Source organism: Verruconis gallopava (assembly GCF_000836295.1).
Source record: "Verruconis gallopava strain CBS 43764 unplaced genomic scaffold supercont1.56, whole genome shotgun sequence".
Classification (NCBI taxonomy): Eukaryota; Fungi; Ascomycota; class Dothideomycetes; order Venturiales; family Sympoventuriaceae; genus Verruconis; species Verruconis gallopava.
In genome coordinates, this window is record NW_015622192.1 from 63094 (window position 1) to 82432 (window position 19339).

Genomic DNA, 19339 nt, shown 5'->3' on the forward strand with positions numbered 1-19339 from the left:
TACATATCAAAACTAAAATGAATCTATTAGCACGAAGACAACATTGCGATGACGAAATAACGTTGAAGCATCTTATAATGCCCCTGGGATTATACTGAAAGTACCTTTCTTTGGATGGCTCTTGATTGTGAAGAACTCCAAGAGGTCTCTCGACTGCGCGCACTTTCAGCAGTGAAACAACTTCCTCCTGGTCTGAACCTATTCTACGAATGGATGCTTAGGCAGATAGGAGATAAGGCTTTATGCAGATATCTCATAGCGGCCATGACAGTCACATATCGACCCATAATCCTTGTTGAGGTAGATTTTCTTGGAGAAGTAGTACATAACTTACTAACGTGAGAGCGATCCTTACAGTTTGTCTGACAGATAGTTGGTCCCGTACTTTGGTCTCCAGATGTGTTGCATGACAATAATTATACGCAGACTATACGGCTAGATTCGAAATGACTCTCGAATTCTTGAACCCCTAAGCTTTCATGGACGAAAGCTCTTGAACTTGAGAAGTGTTATTTTGCAGACCACACCAGCAATTCAGCGATAAATGATGTTGGCGCATGGCATCTGACACAGACGCTCATTGTCGTAGAAGTAGTATGTCTCCCTTGTTGGTTGAATAGGATTGCCACTTCCGACGACGCAGAATATTGCGCCTAAATTTTTGACTGCGGGAAATCCTTTTTCACTGAACATCTCAAAGTTACGCTGAAACAAAAATAAAGCGAACATCCACAGTCTTTCAGCTTTCCGCAAAATCCCTTCTACTTTCAATGCTATAGGATGTGTTATGAATAGCAGCAGGTCTGGGCTTCAATATCGCAACATCAAATCTCTCCAGAATGTCAGAGCTCATCATACTTTCCCTCTTCAGCCGAGGCAGCTATCCTTCTTCCATCCTTTCCCAAGGTATCCAATCCAATATCCTCACCCATTTTTCTTGCCGTAGCATTTCCAGTGGACATTGCAATGGCTTGTCTTCCGGTCTCCGTCTCCTGCAGCCACTCTCTGAGTTTCGCCTTGGCTATTGCCAATCCTTGATTCGATGCTGCAGTGGTCATTTGGATAATCGGGCCCCATAAGTTGAGGGTGTAAGTTACATAAGCACCAGTGGCAAGTAGGATCAGGAGGAGAATGAGGAATGGGTTTCGAGCAACTTAACTCTTTGTAAGCATATGTAAAGTATACGTGAATTATTCGAGAGGAGAGAAAGAAAAGACATACCAGCAAAAATCTCATTTTGGCCAAGGACAAGGAGCAGACCCCACATCCACCATGGCGTCTGTGTTACTCCTCCGAGAGCACCGCGCTTGGCTTCGACATAAACGCCGTCTGCGGTCTTCCGGAATCGCCGTTCCATGTCAGCTTTCTTTGCATCGGAGAGTATAATGGTCTCCTCTTCAAGACTCTTGCCATCGTCCTCGTCAACCCCGCCAATCGGGGGCATATCTTCCTCTTCTGCCGCGCTAACACTCGCTGGGGCGTGTCCGATCCAAGCATCCAGTGGCGGAGGCGAGTTTATCTTCGCGAGCCTGAATTTGGACAACAAAGGAATGATTGAAAGTGTATGATCTCTTGCCTTCGCAAAGATTCCATCGATGTCGTCGGTAGGACGCCATATCCTTGGCACACCATGCTCGTCGTATCGGAACCGATCCTCGAAGTTTTCCCTCAATTTCATGAGAAGGTTGCCCTCCATGGTCTCTTCGTCGATCTTCGCGCGGAGTACGCCCCAACTTTTTCTCCGAAGCCGCCATAGACCGATCTCAACCTCTTCTAGAGAAGCGTCGTAGCTCTTCGCCCGCTCCGTAAAGCGCTTCTCAGCCTCTTCGACGGTCTCAGTAAAGATGTTCCATATCCGATCCCAGATGAAGAGTTCGTTTCCTCCAGCATGCTTCGCACCTTGCTCAGGAGCACCAGACCCACCTCGTCCCGACCCAAGGGCATTGAACTCAAGGCCGATGCTGTCTCCGAGGCGGGAACGCACCCAGCGCTCAACACGAGTGGCAAGGCGGCGCATTTCTTCCTTACGCAATTGTGCTGACACTTGGTCCAGCTCCTTGCGGAAAAGATCGAGCCCTTGAGTGGCATCACTGAAGTTTGTGCCTTCCACAGATGCTGCCAGTGCCGTTTCGCGAAACGTATCGTACGCCTTCCTCTTTTCATTTGAAACAATTTCTGCAAAGTCATACTGAATGCCTTGCTTTTGTCCAAGTTTGACAGCTGCCGCAACGGCATCGGAAAAGGCCTTGATTCCTATCTTGTGTGCAGCTTGGAGCTGTCCCACAAAAAGGTCCTTCAATCTCTTGTCCACGTTGGCTTGTAGCTCCTCGCGTTTGCGTGCGTAGACGCCTTTGTGGTACCTGCCTGCCTCGGTCTCGAAATTTCTGAACACAGTCATCCTTGCGGTCGTCATAACGGAACCGAGATTCGGTAAGAGAGATGATATGCCCGCTTTAACATCGCTTGCCTGCGCAGTCTCCAACGGAGATATGGTCTCGTCAAATGCCAACACCACCTCCCTTGCAATCTCATCGCACCTGAACTGGGCCAGAAGCTCTTGTTGCGTTGGCAAGTCCAGATCTTTGTTGTTCACAATCTGGTTCCATACCCCTTCCGCATACACACTGAAACCGTCTGCCGGTATGCGTCTATGGTATTCGGGAAGAAGGAGTGGAGATTCATCGTCGTTGAGAAGACCTTGCTTCTTTGGATCTTTGTAACCTTCTTTGAACCGTGTGCTCAGCTGTTCGACCGCAGCGTCAAACTTCTCTGGCATTAAAATCTTATGTGGTAGTGCTTCGAACGCGAAGTCAAAGTAGTCATGAATTTTGGAGGTTTCGAGCCCTTCAGGTTTTGAAATGCTGTCCCACAGACGTGAAAGATCGGAAAGGAGGGTATTGCGAAGATTGGACAGAGGGGTGTTTCCAATGTAGTCTCGAATGACAAAAAACAGTAGCGATCTGGGGATTGACCTGTCGAATATCAGCGCCTCAACAATGGCAAATATCAAACCGTTTGCTCGTACTTGCTGTCCTTTATAAAAAGTTGCAGATTGACTTCAAACACCGTTTTCAACAGCCCCATGTTCGCGCCATGGTAGAGACCGACTTGGTGCTCCCAGATGTTCACGATGAGAACCTCGCTTGTAGCAAGCGCGAACAGAGCTGCCTTGCGCTCGAAATCCTGGTCTTCGCCTCGTTCTCTGCCGTCCGTTCCTTCGACGTCCATTACGAGGACGTTTTCTGCCATGCCGGACTCAGAAGATGACCTCTTGTTTTTGGACATCCATATGCCCTTGGTGGTCTGGCGGCGCTCCTCCTCACTCATGACGCCAAAGTCTGTCTTGAAGAGCGCGTTAAGCAAAGTCGACTTGCCCGTCGACTGCGAGCCGAAGACGGAGATCAGATGATAGTTGAAGCCCGCAGGTACTATCTGCTCCATCTTAAGATACTGCGCTACGTTGGGACTGTCGCGCACGTTGTTAGCAGCTAGATGTCCATCGGTGCGTTTACGTGTACAGACTTAAAGTTCTTATCCTCGTCTATAATCTGGATACCTCTCGTATACTTGCTCACCGCATCCCCGTCCTTGACATTTGCGAAATGGCCGTTCATGATCTTCCCTGGCGCACTTCCCAAGTCGACCTGTAGTGTCGGTCTCCTGGGTTTCTGCAGGAGATCCGTGCCTGATCGTGACGATGATTCTAAGGAAAAGTCTCGCGAAATATTAGACGTGTGTCCGGAGGATTCGCCGTTGACAGCGGAAGACATATCCAACCAGAGTATACGGACAAGGTGCTGAGAACCAGATGCGTTCTCGATGACGTTGGCTGAGGGATGCAATTACAGGACAAGCTGGCCAATGGTAAAGCGTCGAGGCACGTTTCGCAGCGCCCCCGTGAAGATTTCCAGGAATACGGCGGGTCAATGGCTATGTGAACAGATGAGCGTAGGGTGTTGCATAGAAACGAGTTGAACTGTAAGGACATCCGTACACGTTAATCTACGTTGTCTGGCATACAAATGGGTGTTGCATCAGACGTCCGACTGTCTGCCACTGACCCACCCAAAGTGGCCAAGCTCGACACCTTATAACCTAAGCTGCATCTAATTTAACTATCAAAGAGCCGACCTCTCTTGAGTTTCCCCGTGCCATTCTTGCGGCGGTCCATCACTCGATTCATGCTTCACACTGTACGCGGCACTAATTGGGATTCGCATGAGGATTTTGACTATGATCTTGATCGCTATGTTTGTTGCTTCTGTCCTTTGCCCTAGTCTCTCTTGTGCCCACCGTTCCTCAGCGTACAACTTGCTCGGCGACCGACCTCAATGTTTAAATTACATGTGATTGGACTCTCGCACATCCCCAGCTAACATGAAGTCATCTCCTGCTAGGTTCTGCTGCCGATCCGCATCATGCCATCAGAAGCAGTGCACTGCCTCTTCTGAGAAGTACTTGAATCCCAGTGGCATATTCCTCAGTTCTAAGAGAGTAGCACAGTATTGCAGTCTGAAATATAGTTGTCGTTGTCTGCTCATACGGCTCCGGCCTACGATGACCCTATGTTTCGATCGTTATACTGACATTACAGCGAAGATGCTTCGTCTTCCAGACGCAAGTTGAGATTGCCTCTTGCAAGGCCGCGTTCGAGTGAAGAGACGCCGCGCATTTTGGTTAAATTCTCACGAACAAGCGACAGCCTTGCCACTAAGCTCTGTGCGTAGCTTAAAACTTGCAATGTATCATGCGTGTATAGGATGAATGTTCATCACGGCTATCTCTCTCCATGCCTATCTGTTGCAATATCACCGTTGACAGCCTTGTGAAAATCAATGTACTACCTCCGCAAGTTAGGATAAACAATGAACATGTGCGAAATACATGGCAAATACCTGCGAATGGTGATTTTTTTTTTTTTTTTTTTTTTTTTTGGGGGGGGGGGGGGGGGCCTGCGCTCGTGTACAATCACGCACACCAAAGTCAATCGCTGGACAAGGCGTGCTGTGTTGTGTCTGTCCAGATTCAAGAGGCAGTCTCTTCTACGCGCAGATTTGCCTGTGCATCGCCGCCAGCTTACTGTTATATGGCGGATGGACAAATGAAATATCTCAGCACGTAAGTCTCGTTTTTCGAAGGGGTGATGAGAACAAAAGGGCCATTTCTAAGCTCTCTTTTTGGAGTATACGGCGGAGCTGCGACCTATATCTATACATGCTATCCAGAAATTTCATCACGGTGTCGCTCCCCAATTAAAATCAAGATCAAACTCTATGACGAAGAAGCCGTCGGGTATGGGCGGGCATCAAAATTTACAAATGCTCTTTAAGTTGTAAAAGTGTTCATCACGTCACCGACACTCCTCGGCGGCTTGCGTCCACCCAGTTCCAAGTGTCTTCTGCCTTCGTGCCGGGCGCCAACCAGCCATTACCCTCAGATCTGGTCTGTGCAGTCAAAGATGCTTCTTCTCTTCTCTTCTCCTCTTCCGCCCCTTCGCCTCTGTATCCACCAAACACGGCGTCATTTGCCACCATCGAGCTCTCGGTGAAAGAGGCTTTGTCTACTAGCGGAGTCGCAACCTCGTGGACAGGTAGCAGTGAAGGCATGTCTCTAAGTCGCTGCCTTTTCTCGGCCTTTGCATGGTGTCCACTCGTCCTGTCGTATAAGTATAAACCTAGGAAAGTGAGTGCAATTCCCATGGCCTGGACGCTCGTGACCTTGTTGCCGAACCAGACGATGGCGAAACAGATTACAAAGACGCGCTTGATGAGTGAGGCGACAGAGTACGTCACTGGAGAGACCATAGATAGAAGCGTGAAGGCGATGAGCGACTGGAAGAAGTGGAATGCGCCATTAAAGACATACTCGAGCAAGAGCGCCCCATGATCAAGAGAGTTCTTGTGCACCTCGAGGTCCACACTAGCGTCGAACAGGAAATCCCCGATGATGCCGATACCTTCGCTCCACAACCAAATGGGTGCCGTGAAGGCAAAGGCGAGCGCAGATGAGTAGCACAGCAGGTTCAACTTGTCCGGCTTTCTACTCTTTAGAGGACCTATGTCAAGCTCGGCGGCAGCAGCCTCGCTGAACAGCTTCTTGGACACAATGTTCTGGGTTACAAAGAGAATGGCCGAACTGAAGGCCGAAAGAAGACCGAGAAAGTTGTTGCTGAACTGAGTGGAGCACGCCATGATGACGCCAATGGTGAGGGGGAGGAGGGAGAGGTAGGTCGTGTAATGGTACTTGACATCGAAGATGAAACGGTACGCAAAGACAGTAAACAGGGGACTTAAGCCCTTGATGGTATGGACAAGCGAGACGGGGATGCGGGACATGGCATCGGAGGTGAGTATATGGCCGCCGATCATGAAGCCAGTGAGGGGTAGAGTGGTCATTATCAGGTCGCGGCTAGGACGCCGCACGCCGTTGCGCAGGGCGGGAAAGTGATGTTTGAGTGCCGGATAGAGGCTTGCCAGCCAGGAGAGGGCGAGGCACCAGGAGCTGACGAAAAAAAACTGCACGATCGTGAGAGTGACGGGCTTAGGGAACGTGTTTAGGATCTGACCCGCCGAAGTGTTGGCCAACATCGACATTCCATACCATGCCGCGCAAAGAATCTGTGAATGACGTTGATTAGCACCATGAACGAGCACAGCTTGGCGCGCGAGCAGGCGCCGTGCATTTTGCTGCTCACCACTAGGCGCGGCGACACGGGCGCCTTAAGCGCATCCGCAATCTCCTGCGCATTCTGGCTCATGCTTCCATTTCGCTCTCTGATGATCTGGATAGCTTCGCTGAGACTCCGCTGGCGCCCATGCCCTCGTCCTCGCGAGGGAAGTCGGATATGGCTCTGGCTGGCCTGGGCCCTGCTGTTTCTGCGAGACTGCCAGTGGGATGACGCTTGGAACCTGCCTGTGCCGGCGTCATTGTCCAGGGACTGCCGCAGCGTCAGCGACGGATTGCGCTCCGGTGACGACGTGGAGCGTCTGTTGTTGTCATCTGTATGGGCCATAACGTCGGGTGCGAAGGCGGGAAATTTGGACATGCCTCCGTTGGCCGTGACTGGGGAGGCTGTCTCCATGTTGGTCGTCCTCGACGGCGCGATGGTGGCAATGGTTGTGCTGATGATGAGGGCGGAGGTTGCAGTCATTGCCCAGTACCGCCTCCTCCTGTTCTGCGCAAATCAAGCGAGTGTAAGGACGAACATGCGGCGACTATGACAGTGCCATTGGAATGATTGTGGCTCTCGTGTCGTCCCAATTCGCAAGGTGGTATTTCCTGAGAGATACGCACAAGCCTGGCCTAAGTGCCGGAGTCCCTGCACGAACGCCGTCACAGGGTATTCTGGCGCAGAGAGCAAAATGCGGCTCCGACAACTGAAAAACAAGCTGACTGCGCGCAATGCACTGTGGAGAGACGATGGGAGCGAGACGATGGAGAAGATGGAGTTGCACAGGAGACAAAGGACGCTCGTACTAAGGCCAGTGTGGCCAGTCAGGACCGCTTCCGTGATCCCACGCCCTTTTGACGACTTGGCCAGAAAAGGCCACGGCCGCGTGTACGCGCAACCATGTCCGGCGGGAAAACTTCCTTTGGAGCCAACAACCTGCAAAGGCTAAACTCACAACATTGCACTTGAACAAGCCACTTCTCGCACTTATCGACAACCACGACGGGAATGCTGTGTTGATTATACGACGACCCTAGGAGGAAAGAAAGGATTCTATCTTGCAGCCATATCATTCTCCTTGCCATGTGATGATCTGTACCCACTTGCCATCATTGATGCCGCTTGGTCTGAGATGAGCCAGATCGCACTGTGCGCCATCTTTGCCACGTTCGGCCTCCTATTGCCCCTTACAAGCCCTTTTGTCACAGACTGGCAAGATGGCAGTCTGCAAGCAGTGCTAAATGTTGACGTTCCGGGCCTGCCCTGGATCACGTTCAGCGATGAGTGGGCTGTCTTGGGCCCTTTCCAAATTGGCACACGAGGCATGTTTGAATGTTGCTTCGTCACTCTACATAAGTTATTGTCGCTTTTGCACGCTGACTGAAATACATCGCAGAAGCACCCTGGGGAGCAGATCCTCTCGAATACTACGGAGGATTCCCAACACTGCGTGCCGACAACGAGGCAACATTCAAAAGCTCTCTGACTCCGAATGGAACGCTCACGTGGTCCTTCGCAAAAGCGCATTGCGCACCCGCTACCAACGGCGGTTGCAAGCTCTCGCTTCGTGTCGAATTTCCCAACGTAGACTGGGTCTTCCTTCAGGCCGTCTACGGATGGTCCGCCCTTCAATGGCAGGGTTGGGCGCAAGGCGAATTCTACATCCATGCCGACACTCCAGTCTCCGTCGTCTTGTACACAGACCATGTTCTTGAGTATGCACTCGACGGCGAGCGCCATTTCGGCGGTGACTTCTACTCGTTTCGCAAATCACCCCCTGTCTTTCGAATCGCTCCTGGGAAGCATGTTCTTGACGTGAGGCTCGTACGTGATGTGCGGTCTATGGGTGGAGTGGGAAACCCTTACATGGACGTTGGTATCGAGATTGCGCCTACGGCGGAAGTTGCTGAGGCGGTGGAAGGAACCGCTCTTCTGTCTGATATTGTAGATGGCGTGTTACCCAGTCCGTACGCAAGCGTTGATATCCGGAATAATGGTCATGAATGGATCCAGGTGCTTGATGTAGCTGTCGTTCAGCCTATTGTAAGTGTATATATGTGTGAGCCGTCTTGCCCTCCAGTTGACACGCAGTAGTCGGAAGTGTTTACTGCTTCACTATATGAGAATAAAATCAGGAGGGTTGCTCCTGGACAAACTCGTCCAGTCGTCTTTCTTCTTCAACTCACGAGTGGAAATGGACCAGTTCAGAACGAGATTGAGCTTGCCGTCAAGTACCAGCTTGCGTGCGAACCAGGCAAGACCAGAAGCATGAACGTTTCCTTTCCGTTAAGACACAAGAACCAGAGGCATGCGCACAAGTTAACTCATCTTCACCCTGCCGGCATCATCAGCTACTCCATTCTGCGCCCCCCGTCTGAGAACGCTTCCTGTCACGGCCGCACAAGCTCTTTCAAGGCCCCAGTTATGCTGCAGTTGCATGGCGCCGGTGTCGAGGCGGACAGCGACATGATCTATGATGTTTTTGATCTGCTTCCGAGCCTTTGCGCATGGATCCTTTTTCCTTCTGGCGTCACGCCATGGTCAGGCGATGATTGGCACATTTGGGGATTTACTGACGTCCTAGCCTCCATCGACGGGATAACAAATTGGATCGAAGCCACCGGCTGGGGTGGCGTCCGCGTCAACACTGATCAGTGGTTCGTTGGCGGCCATTCAAATGGTGGCCAGGGAGCATGGTATGCGCTTTTGCACTATCCAGACAACGTCTTTGCTGCCTCTCCTCTTTCCGGATATCTCTCCATCAACGAGTACGTTCCTTACAAATTCTGGAGACCATCAGAACCAAAAAAACGTGCTGTGCTCGAGGCGGCGTTGAACAGCTACCGCGCTGAGTACCTTGTTCCAAACGCAAAGGGTATCCCGATCCAGCAGCAACACGGCGGCGCGGATGACAACGTACCTCCATATCATTCCCGCCTCATGAGTGAACTAATAGTAGAAGCTGACTGGAATAGCGGCTACCTTGAGGTGCCAGGCAAGCCGCACTGGTGGGATGAGGTGGTAACCTCGGATGCTCTTACGAAGTTTTACAAGGAGCAAATAGACAGGGTACAGGAGGATCGCAAGATCCCTTCGACGTTTGAGCTCGTGGTCGCGAATCCGGCAGATACAGGGAGTAAATTCGGAGTGAAGGTGCTTTACCTTGTCGTGTCAGGAGAGCTTGGAAGAGTCGTTGCGACTCTGGATGAGAGCAAGCAGCAGTGGAGATTTGAGACACAAAATGTTCTTGCTTTCCGACTGAAGAGAAAGATGGCGCAACGCCGTGTGGTGATTGACAGCGAGGTCATGGATTTCGCCTCGGATGGTGGTCTCGAGACCACAGATGCGGTTGAGGTATGGAAAGATGCGCGCGGTGAGTGGACAACAAAGGTGAGCTTGTTGCTTGAGTTGTCGGGGTGCGAATTGAGTTGACGAGATGAGTGTAGAAGCCTCAAGACAAGATGGTGCCGAAGGTTCCCTTGGGTGGACTTGAGGCCATTCTGCGATCTGAAGGACCATTCACTGTCGCGTATCACGGCGACAGCTTTGCCACCGCTCTTGAGGTGGCTCGTAATCTACACCAATACTTCTTTGCTGACGCCGAGGTTCTGGAGGGAACAGAATTGGAGCTTGTGCCTGCGAAGGTCGGGAATCAGATAACGATCGGAATCGGCGATGACATGCCTCCTGGTTTCTTTTCGAGCGAAAAGTCATTGGCAGGCCACGCCGATGCATTGAGTGACGGCAGACGGATGTTGCAGGTCTTGCTAGGTCGCCACATATCCGGACAACTTTCTTCATGGGTCTCAGCTCAAAGTGAAGTGGGAGCTATCTTTGTGCGGCCGCTCGACTCCCGGCTGGAACTGGTCGTCTGGGGCTCGAACGCGGCCATGCTGAGGCGAGTCGCGCGTCTGATGCCCACCATCTCTGGCGTTGGACAACCTGACTGGATCATGTGCGGGACAAGCGCCGCATGGAAGGGCCTGGACGGGTGTGAACTGGGGTTTTTTGATGCCAGACGGAGCGAGGAGGGATGAGCGAGACTTCACTTGGGGGTCAGGACGGCACGCAAAGTGAATTTGAGGAGGATGAGAGCAAAAAGACGTGACGGTCGGATCAAGACCATATATATATAACCGGAAACCATGTCGCTGGGTCCTTTCCTGCTCCTTTCTGTCCCTTCAGCATTTGCAACGTTGCTCAGACATACCGGCCGCAGCTTGTCGTCGTGGCCGCGACGACATTACACAGATACACACGCGCTCACTCACACAATCTCTCTCTCTCTGATTTCAGCACACGGGGTCTCGAAGCGCCGAGAGTCGCGCCTTCTGTCAGCGCCACGGGACGTGACACGTTTGAGCGGGGTGAGTCTCACTTGCAGTGTAAATATTGCCCAGGGTCTGTCCACCATGGACTCTCGCGTCCAGCCTCGTCTCGGCAACGACCACATGTCGCGCCTGCAGCATCTGGCCGTCGTTCAGCCACGAGCAGCAAAGCATCAGCAGCAACACCAGAAACGGACCCAGATCAGCCACCGCCACCAAGAGACGGAGCCCGAGCCCGAGCCCCGGCAGAATCCTCCCGACAATGATGACGACCGAGACGACGATCTAGACAGCCTTTCCACCGTCACCGCGCCGTTTCCAGAGTACAGCGAGGTCGAGGCCGAGGCCGAGGCCGAGCGGGCAAGGCACAGCGCATCTTCTAGGCCCACCAGCGTCCGCTCCTTCCAACCTCCTCAGCTTGCCCTCCAACGGCATCCGCTTCTTCCTCCCTGGGCGATACCGATGCCTCACATAGTCGCCGCCCCCATGGTGAGTCCTTCTCTCTTTCTCTCTCCTTTTTCTTTGTCGCCTTGTATCCCGCCACCACCACCACCACTACCACTGCCACTACCACTAATTCCTCCTCCTTTTTCTCCTTCTCCTCCTCCTCCTTCTTTTCCTTCCTCCTTCTTCTCCTTCTCCTCCTCTTCTTCCACCACCACGCCGTCCGTTCTGCCGCTGCCTTGGTGTGCTCGAGCATGTTGCCCCTGCCGTCCTGTGTTGGCTTCGTAACTTGCAGAAGATTCTTGAGGCTTGCAACCGCACATTGTCGCCATCTTCATCTTTTGCCTTCCTTTTCTCCTTGCTTTTGCCCTTCTCACCTCGTCTTGTTTCGTCCAGTTCTTCTTCGCCTCATCCCGTTTGATTTGTGTCTATCACAACTTCTCAACTCATTTGGCGCCCTGTCCCGAAGTGGTGACAAAACTGACACCTGCTCTGCGTCTTTGTTGTCCCAACCTAGATTATCGCCTTTGTCATTTTCATCTTCACCACAATTTTGTTTTGTCCTTTCTTTTTGTCTCCTTTGCGGCTCTACTGCTCACTGTTCGACTTCGGCAGACAATCCTGCCCCCCAAGTTGCACGTCCCCAACAACAGGAGCATGCAGCCTGTCTCCGGTCCCTCAGATGCTATGCGTGGCATGGTGGCACCCAATGTGAGCAACTCAATCACAGACCAAGGTAGCTCCCCAATCTATCCTGTAAGCCACCCAGATCCAAGCAAGTTTTGGAGACGATGCTGAACACGGTGCCAGAACACAACCCAAAGCGAAGCCAACCAAGCAAATGCACGCTTCTTGGTAAGGAGTCTAACTATTGTCTTTTATCCTAGCCACTCTCCCAAAGTCAATTCTGACCTCTCGCAGAACTACACTCTTTCCTCGACTTCTCCACTTGCTAGTCTCGCAGGCAATGTTTCTACCACCGCATATCACTCTCACTTTCACAGCGGTTCCTCTTCGAGCACCGTGTCGGGCAGTAACAGCAGTAGAGTTTCTTCAACTGTTTCTGCCATCGTCAACCCTTCACATGATGATCGGGTTCACATGGGTTCCCATCTCGCACCGGTCAATTTTCATGCCAGCGAGCTTGCACAGGAGAACAGCCACGTTCGATCAACACGCGAATTGATCTCGGAGAGCACGACTTCTTCCTTGAGTGCAAATGTTGGCCAACTACATGGAGGACAATGCAGGTCCTCATCGTACGTCTTGGGCCCACCTCCTACGTCCTCCGGTTATGACGGCTACGCATCTGCCCCCAGTGGTCACCTTGGGGTCGGTTCCCGGACAGGTTTCTATCACGGGTTAAATAGTACCATTTGGAACTCGAGCGCTCCCAACACCTACGGAGGCACTGTCTCAGCGCCCGCCCTTCCTCCATATTCTGCTCCGGCTCCTGTCAATAGCTCCAACTCGCTACTCGTCACAGAGCCCATTCAAATGTATCGTGCCACCACTCATCCAATTATGGCACCTCGCGTTACTCCCGATACACAGCGCAACGCCCGTAGTAATGGATTTTCTCATGCACAATTTGGCTACAGTGGCTATAACAACCCCCACGCTTCATACGGTCCGCTCGGTTCGCGCCTTAACGCTAATGCTGCTGAATTCAATCATGAGACAAGCATAGTCGAGTCCTGGAATCCTTCTCCTCTAGGTAAGCACGTGTACTTACATCCTGCTCAGCAGATCAATTGGCGCCAGCTACTCGAGCCTGGCGTCACGGCAGACTGGGACTTGATCGTCGACAAGATCATAAGCAACAATGACCAGCAGGCCTCGATCTTTCTACAGCAGAAAATAAAGAATTCCGATACAGCCATAAAAGATGACATCATTGGAAGTATCATTCGCCGCGGTCTAGAGTTAATGGGTAACCGCTTCGGTAATTTCCTCATCCAGCGTGTCTTCGAGTGTGCCAATCAAGCTCAGATCGTGGGACTTGCCGCTCACATTGAGGGTCATACCGTTCGTCTTAGCACCGACGCATTTGGCTGCCACGTCATTCAGAAGGCCTTCGACTGCGTTCCGGAAAGCTTCAAACACCAGATGGTTCGCGAGCTCCTATCTCGTATCCGCGATACCATCGTCCACCGCTATGCTTGCCATGTTTGGCAAAAATTGTTTGAGCTTCGGTGGCAAGGACCTCCACCGATGATTATGGGTACGGTGAACGCTGCCCTCGTCGGTCAATGGACTCAAGTCGCAGTGGGTGAAACTGGCAGCCTCGTCGTGCAAAACATATTCGAGAACTGCAATGATGAGGACAAGCGCCCATGCATTGATGAAGTGTTGGCCAATCTTGATTACATCGCCCGTGGTCAGTATGGAAACTGGTGTATTCAGCATATCTGCGAGCATGGCTCTCCACACGATCGAGATGTTGCCATCTCCATGATTCTTTCTCGAGCCGCCGATTACAGCATGGACCAGTACGCATCCAAGTGCATTGAGAAGTGTCTCAAAGTTTGCGGGAGTGAATTTCTCGACCGATACCTGCAACAGATCCTAGTGCGCGCTCCCGGAGAGAACTTCAGTCCACTTGTCCAGAGTAAGCTTGCTTCAATAATCTTATAATATCCCTCATACTGACTTTTCCCCGCAGTTGCGCGTGACCAGTATGGCAACTTTTTGATACAGTGGATCTTGAACAACGCCAGTCCCCACCTCCGTGAGATCGTTCAAGCTGAGATCCGGTGTGTATACCCCAGCATACCTCCAGTGGCAACTCGAAGGTTAATGCGGCCACGTTTGCAGCAAGCATTTGGTCTCCCTTCGCGGCAACAAGTATGGATCTAAAGTTGCACTTTCATGCGGCTATGGTCCTCAAGGTGTACGACCCGGTGTGCCTTTTGCTTCGGCTCATTTTCGGCACCATAATGGAGGACCTCGCATTTCACAGCAACAGAATCATCCCTTTCCAAATCATTCATCGACATTTCCAAATCCATATCAGGTTGCTCGACTCGATGGAGCTGCTCGAGCTCGCTCCGGAATCCGCCCTATTTATGTCCATTTTCCAAGCCGCGCTTATCCTCCTAACCAATATAACAGCGGAGCCGGTTTGTACAACTAACACAATTTCCAAGTTGAGTCCACCCAAGGCAACATCCTGGAGTGAACTAATTCAAGACCTGACACATTCCTGGGGCTGCATAAAATTGAACATGTCTTACATATTAATATGTCTTGTTATGTTTGCGGTGTGCGCGGAGCAGTTTCACGTCTCCTTACCACTAAAAAAAAAAAAAGGGCAGCGTTGCTTCAATCTCCAGAAACGAAACTTTCGACGTTCTTGGCCTTCAATCACGTTTCTTCTAATCTAACTCCTCGTCCCACGCTACTGAAATCTAAGGAGTTCAAGATTCGCAAATGGAGAAAAATTACGAAATGAATCAAAAAGATGCACCTGTCTACGCTCTCAGCAGAGCTATTTGGATCGTGTTGCTGCAGACGGTACTTTCTATACCATCTTCTCAACATGGCTACTTGAGGTGTCCTGGTTCAAAGGAGCTTTCAGATCGCTAATCGAATACTGTGAAAACATTATAAATACTATGGCTGTGCAAGAAAAATGAAGACTGGTTGGCTCATCAGATGGTTCAAATAATGGACTATGCTTGTGGGATAGGACTTGCCTGGACGTGGTGACAATGGCTGTCTGCTCATTCTCTAGGGTCAAAGGCTGGCATAATTGATGGCTTCCTTATGTGGGACTGAAGTTTGCATGATATTTGCCACCATGATATTTGTGAGCATCTTTTTCACTTCATTGGGCGGAAATGGACTAATTACTTTTATGAAGATGTTCTGTATTTTTTATGACATGACTTTTCTCTTCTATCATCTCAGCATTGAAGAATAATTGGGAAAGTGATATGAAGTATTATGACGAACAACGTAGTGTATGTCTGCGCTAAGGAACTTTCGTAAAGTACTTCAACATAATACAAAAGGTCACATTACAGCTCTTGCGACGTATGCGGAATCCAAAAATAGATCATACGCATTGATTTTACTAGACAAGAGGACCAACATAGAGATAGCTGTTGTCGGATCTAGTTAGAACATGCTTGCTGTGAACTGGTGATTTGGTGGATCACGCGTAAGCCAGTCTTGGTATGCGGCAAGTACGAAGCATATCTGCCAGAAACAGGAATTTGTATTATACAAGAACCAAGCATCATAAAATAGAGTGCCACAGCCAGCTTCAACACTGGCCACTGAATGGGTCACGGTCGTAACAAATGCATCAGCTGCATTGTCCACTCTGACAACGAGAAGCATCGTGAATATGCTTAGTAGCAGCAAAGTTTACGATCGTCGCAATCAAGGATATCGGATTCATCGATCACGCCGACAGAAGGGGGTGGCATGAGCGGACACCTGGCAAGACAGCTGCAGACAATCGAACGAATCAACCATCTCAGATTCATCGATCACACCGACAGGTCCCAGGCACTCCGTAATACTAATTAAGAAGTGGATTTAGAGTATATATCGACGGCCTTCCCATGATCATCTAAGAATCGAAATGATGAAAGAAGATAGTAGAGGCTTATTTAAAATTACTAACTTTCTCGAGACAATGGAAATATCCTTCCTGTCACGGGATTCGGCCATGACACTAATAGACACCTTTCTATTACATTCATAGAACCAAGGTTGGCCAACATCAGCTAATATCCCAAGGTTGGCTTCTGCGACTCTAATATTGATTAGGGAAAGTACAAGGGGGCATTAGATTTTTCTTTTCTCTGTAGAGCCGTTTCCCTTTTACTCCATTTTATCTAATGTCTTTATACGCAAAACCTGCAACTAGAATAGGTACTACTGAACTAAGCGCCTTTTGTAAGTTATCTTGCTGCTTCGCAGTTACATCATTGTTCTCTCGTGTTCAAGCAGTTCCATGACATCTGCCTCATCACAGCATAGCAAGCTTATAGTGGCTGCGGTGGTCACCGAAGGTTAGGCTAAAACCAAATTTTACGTGAGTAGTAGAGTAGTCTAATCAGAAGAGCGCTGCCCCGAGATTAGAGACAAACTCTGATTGCTTGATGGTTCAGCTCTGCTAACACGCGGATCCAGTCAAAGCGGGGCACGAGGCACAGGAGCTCGCAAAGAATGAAGGTTGTTAGGATGAAGGGAACATGATGAACATCAAGTTGCAGCCGACGAAAGCTTGGCGTAAGCTTATGCACCAACCCCAGATCAGCCGCCTGCTTAAAGACAAATGTAACATAATGAACATGAATTAGCCTGCTTTCATTTAACTCGATTCTTCGTCCACAAACAAACAAAGATAGGGAAGGAGAAATGAATAAGCAGACTAGAGTGTAAGCCCTTAAGCTTCTGCTACAGCATTGGGCTCTGCTTCTCCTTCCATCGATTTGTAGTTCTCGCAGCTCATTTACATCCTCATACTCTGCGTATGACATGGTAGAGGACGATGAAGCAGCATGATGTTCCTCCTCCGCGTCGGAAGAGTTGCAGTGCCTGCGTGAAGGCGAAACGACGCTGCGATATGCTTTTGCCTCAATGTACTCGCTGCTTTCAGAAGAAGGCCAATTGCGTCTACAACGGACAGGCACCTCGAGACCGGCGACCTGCTTCAATGTCTGCAACAACAGCAACAACAACCGCTGTCGTCATCGCATCAAGCGCAAGCGCAAGCTGTGCCGCTGTACCATTTTCGATCAACCGGCTGACTGACCCGCTGCCGGTCACCCTTGAGGTTCCGGATCTCGACTTTCACGCTGCAACTTTTGAATTGCATGACAGCGACAACGCCGATTTTGGGTTTTCGAGCTTTGTACCTTGCTTGCCAGTCCCACCTTGTCCAGCCAGCTTTCCGGCTCAGCACTCGATGCGACTGGACGATAGGTCGATACAGATCTACACGCACGACGACTACAGCCATGTCGAGGATATTTGTGTAAGTCTTAGGGATAGGGGAGAGAGAAGAGCAAAGAAAGGCTTTTCTCTAGAATCAACGTCTTGACTGACTGGCGACATAGGACGAGTTCAACGTCGGTCAGCTCAACGACGACACGAGTCGCATCGCGTGTGCCGTCGCCGCCATCCGTAACTGGCATCGTTGCATGGCCTTCTCGTGCAGCACCCCGTTCCTGCACCGGAAGCTTTATTCTCACGACCGGCCAAACCTGATCAGCGACGTGTTTGCGAGCTGCCTCATGTACGCGACCAAAACGGCGCAGACCGAAGACGTGGTCGTGCCGCTGATCGAAAATAAGGCCTGCGCCCTCATCATTGAGTACTCGCGGCACCAGGTCTCACCCACGCTGTCGCTCGCTCGCGTCCAGGCCCTTCTGCTGTATCTGTCCATTCGCGAAGCGCACTACGTCGAGCGTGACCTGCCCATCCTCGAGACCTGGCTCGCCTCTCTCGCGAGCCTGCGTGACCAGTCTCTGCAAGTTAGTCTCGACTCCTTCACTCCGAGCTGCCCTGCTGATTGGAGCAGCTGGATCTTCTGGGAGTGCGTGTCAAGGACCATTCTGGCCGCCTCGTTCTTTATCAATGTGCATTGCTTGATCGCGAGGGGCCAGCACCCGCTCGGAGAATGGACCAGGCCGCACATCTGGACAGCGTCCAAGCGTCTATGGAACGCGGACACGTCGCAAGGCTTTTTCGACACATGGCGGCTGAAGAAGCCTATTGCAGTGTGCAACATCTTCATAAAAGATTTATTGGAGAATGGAGATGGCGACGAAGTTGATGCTTTTACCTCCATGCTTCTGGTTCCGTAAGTTGAAATTAACTGTCTTTCTATATTTTATGGCCGTTAATACTAACCTTGGCTGCAGCTGTCTTGGCCTGACAAACACGAAGCAATGGATTAATAACACAAGAGGACGGACTGTGGAGGATCTTGACGGCTCGGCTTCGGATATGCCGTCAGCATGACTTTGCCATGATTTGCGCTGGATCAAATCTGAAGCATAACAGACTTAGCTTGGCGTTTTAGAAATTGATAACACCTGCTTTTTAGGAGCTAATTTATCTAGATCGAAATTGTCCTATCTCTTTATCTTCGCGGCCTGAGTAGGTGCAGAACCTCCCCCCCCTTCTCTCTCTCTCTCTTTCTCTCTCTGTCGCTCGCTTCATATGTGTGTGTTTGGCTATCTCGAGAAACGATAAAACATCCTTGAACAAGCTGCAGATATGACAAAGAACCATGTTCAAGATGTTTTTGCTAGCTAAAGCGTCTCAGCCCAAAGAGCATATGAGCGGCCAGGCTTTAGCGAATAAATTTGATTGCTAGTCAAAGTGACGAATAGGACAGAATGCACAGTAGAGATATCTCTGTTCATAATCTTTGTCGTCAAACCTGGTGTATGGAAAAAATTAAGCTACATCAGTACTCCGACGGATATTTATTGGGTCTAGCTCAAAAAGATGGACTTATTATAGTCTTTGCACTGCATAAGCCTATGTCTGATGAGAAACGTTGAGCTGATCAAATATCATGGGCTATCTTTCGAGCTTTTGAGCTTTGACTATGCACCTCAAGGCAGCTGTTATTTATAGTCTGCAAAAACGGGAGTGGCAATTAACAGCGAATGAAAGGTGGAATGAACATCGAGGACTACACCAGAGTGCAGCAGAATTCCACTCTTGTATTATTTAAAAGAGGCAAAACCGGCGCACAAGGCAACGGCGCATCTTCGACGGTGACGAAAGGCTGGAGGTAACTTAGCTCAATAGATAGACCATCGACGGCCAGGATGACTTGCCAGTTGATGTCCCTTACAGGCTTATGTATTTCAAGCAGCGATCTCGCGACCTGGGAAGATCGTTAGTCCCCAAAACTTGCGAG

The 19339-nt window shown here is 50.5% G+C and overlaps 5 protein-coding genes across 6 annotated transcripts; 3 read left to right on the forward strand and 2 right to left on the reverse strand.

The window, feature by feature from the left end:
* Positions 1-449: 449 nt before the first annotated feature.
* PV09_09169 (uncharacterized protein) lies at positions 450-4038 on the reverse strand. Its single transcript, XM_016363172.1, has 4 exons — positions 3523-4038; positions 3026-3466; positions 1222-2972; positions 450-1153 (listed from the first exon to the last, which is right to left on the reverse strand). The coding sequence occupies exons 1-4, from the start codon at positions 3768-3770 to the stop codon at positions 843-845; spliced, it is 2751 nt and encodes a 916-aa protein (XP_016209008.1). The 5' UTR covers positions 3771-4038; the 3' UTR covers positions 450-842.
* Positions 4039-5144: 1106 nt separating this feature from the next.
* Positions 5145-7508, reverse strand: PV09_09170 (uncharacterized protein). Its single transcript, XM_016363173.1, has 2 exons — positions 6695-7508; positions 5145-6617 (listed from the first exon to the last, which is right to left on the reverse strand). Exons 1-2 carry the CDS (start codon positions 7148-7150, stop codon positions 5346-5348), a joined length of 1728 nt encoding a protein of 575 aa, XP_016209009.1. The 5' UTR covers positions 7151-7508; the 3' UTR covers positions 5145-5345.
* A 294-nt stretch (positions 7509-7802) lies between these two features.
* PV09_09171 (uncharacterized protein) lies at positions 7803-10707 on the forward strand (the record flags this gene model as incomplete). Its single annotated transcript, XM_016363174.1, has 4 exons — positions 7803-7992; positions 8067-8713; positions 8765-10060; positions 10117-10707. The coding sequence occupies 4 exons, from the start codon at positions 7803-7805 to the stop codon at positions 10705-10707; spliced, it is 2724 nt and encodes a 907-aa protein (XP_016209010.1).
* A 108-nt stretch (positions 10708-10815) lies between these two features.
* Positions 10816-14578, forward strand: PV09_09172 (uncharacterized protein; the record flags this gene model as incomplete). The annotated part of the gene is made up of 6 exons (XM_016363175.1): positions 10816-11487; positions 12058-12198; positions 12253-12297; positions 12364-14053; positions 14108-14198; positions 14260-14578. The coding sequence occupies 6 exons, from the start codon at positions 10816-10818 to the stop codon at positions 14576-14578; spliced, it is 2958 nt and encodes a 985-aa protein (XP_016209011.1).
* A 2122-nt stretch (positions 14579-16700) lies between these two features.
* Positions 16701-18558, forward strand: PV09_09173. Of its 2 annotated transcripts, XM_016363177.1 has the most exons (4): positions 16701-17437; positions 17520-17936; positions 17984-18265; positions 18327-18558. In XM_016363177.1, the coding sequence occupies exons 1-3, from the start codon at positions 16952-16954 to the stop codon at positions 18236-18238; spliced, it is 1158 nt and encodes a 385-aa protein (XP_016209013.1). In that variant the 5' UTR covers positions 16701-16951; the 3' UTR covers positions 18239-18265; positions 18327-18558. The 2 variants fall into 2 exon arrangements, with proteins under 2 accessions (XP_016209013.1, XP_016209012.1); XM_016363176.1 differs by having other exon boundaries at positions 17520-18265.
* The last annotated feature ends 781 nt before the right edge of the window (positions 18559-19339 follow it).

Bases quoted from the DNA above. Each gene is read 5' to 3' on its own strand.
- PV09_09173 (XM_016363176.1), top strand. From the start codon at position 16,952: ATGAAGCAGCATGATGTTCCTCCTCCGCGTCGGAAGAGTTGCAGTGCC. The intron at 17,438-17,519 runs GTAAGTCTTAGG...CTGGCGACATAG, and splicing joins GCCATGTCGAGGATATTTGT to GACGAGTTCAACGTCGGTCA. The intron at 18,266-18,326 runs GTAAGTTGAAAT...CCTTGGCTGCAG, and splicing joins ACCTCCATGCTTCTGGTTCC to CTGTCTTGGCCTGACAAACA.
- PV09_09170 (XM_016363173.1), bottom strand. From the start codon at position 7,150: ATGACTGCAACCTCCGCCCTCATCATCAGCACAACCATTGCCACCATC. The intron at 6,618-6,694 runs GTGAGCAGCAAA...CGTCATTCACAG, and splicing joins CCGTGTCGCCGCGCCTAGTG to ATTCTTTGCGCGGCATGGTA.
- PV09_09169 (XM_016363172.1), bottom strand. From the start codon at position 3,770: ATGTCTTCCGCTGTCAACGGCGAATCCTCCGGACACACGTCTAATATT. The intron at 3,467-3,522 runs GTCTGTACACGT...CGTGCGCGACAG, and splicing joins GACGAGGATAAGAACTTTAA to TCCCAACGTAGCGCAGTATC. The intron at 1,154-1,221 runs GTATGTCTTTTC...CAAAGAGTTAAG, and splicing joins CCAAAATGAGATTTTTGCTG to TTGCTCGAAACCCATTCCTC.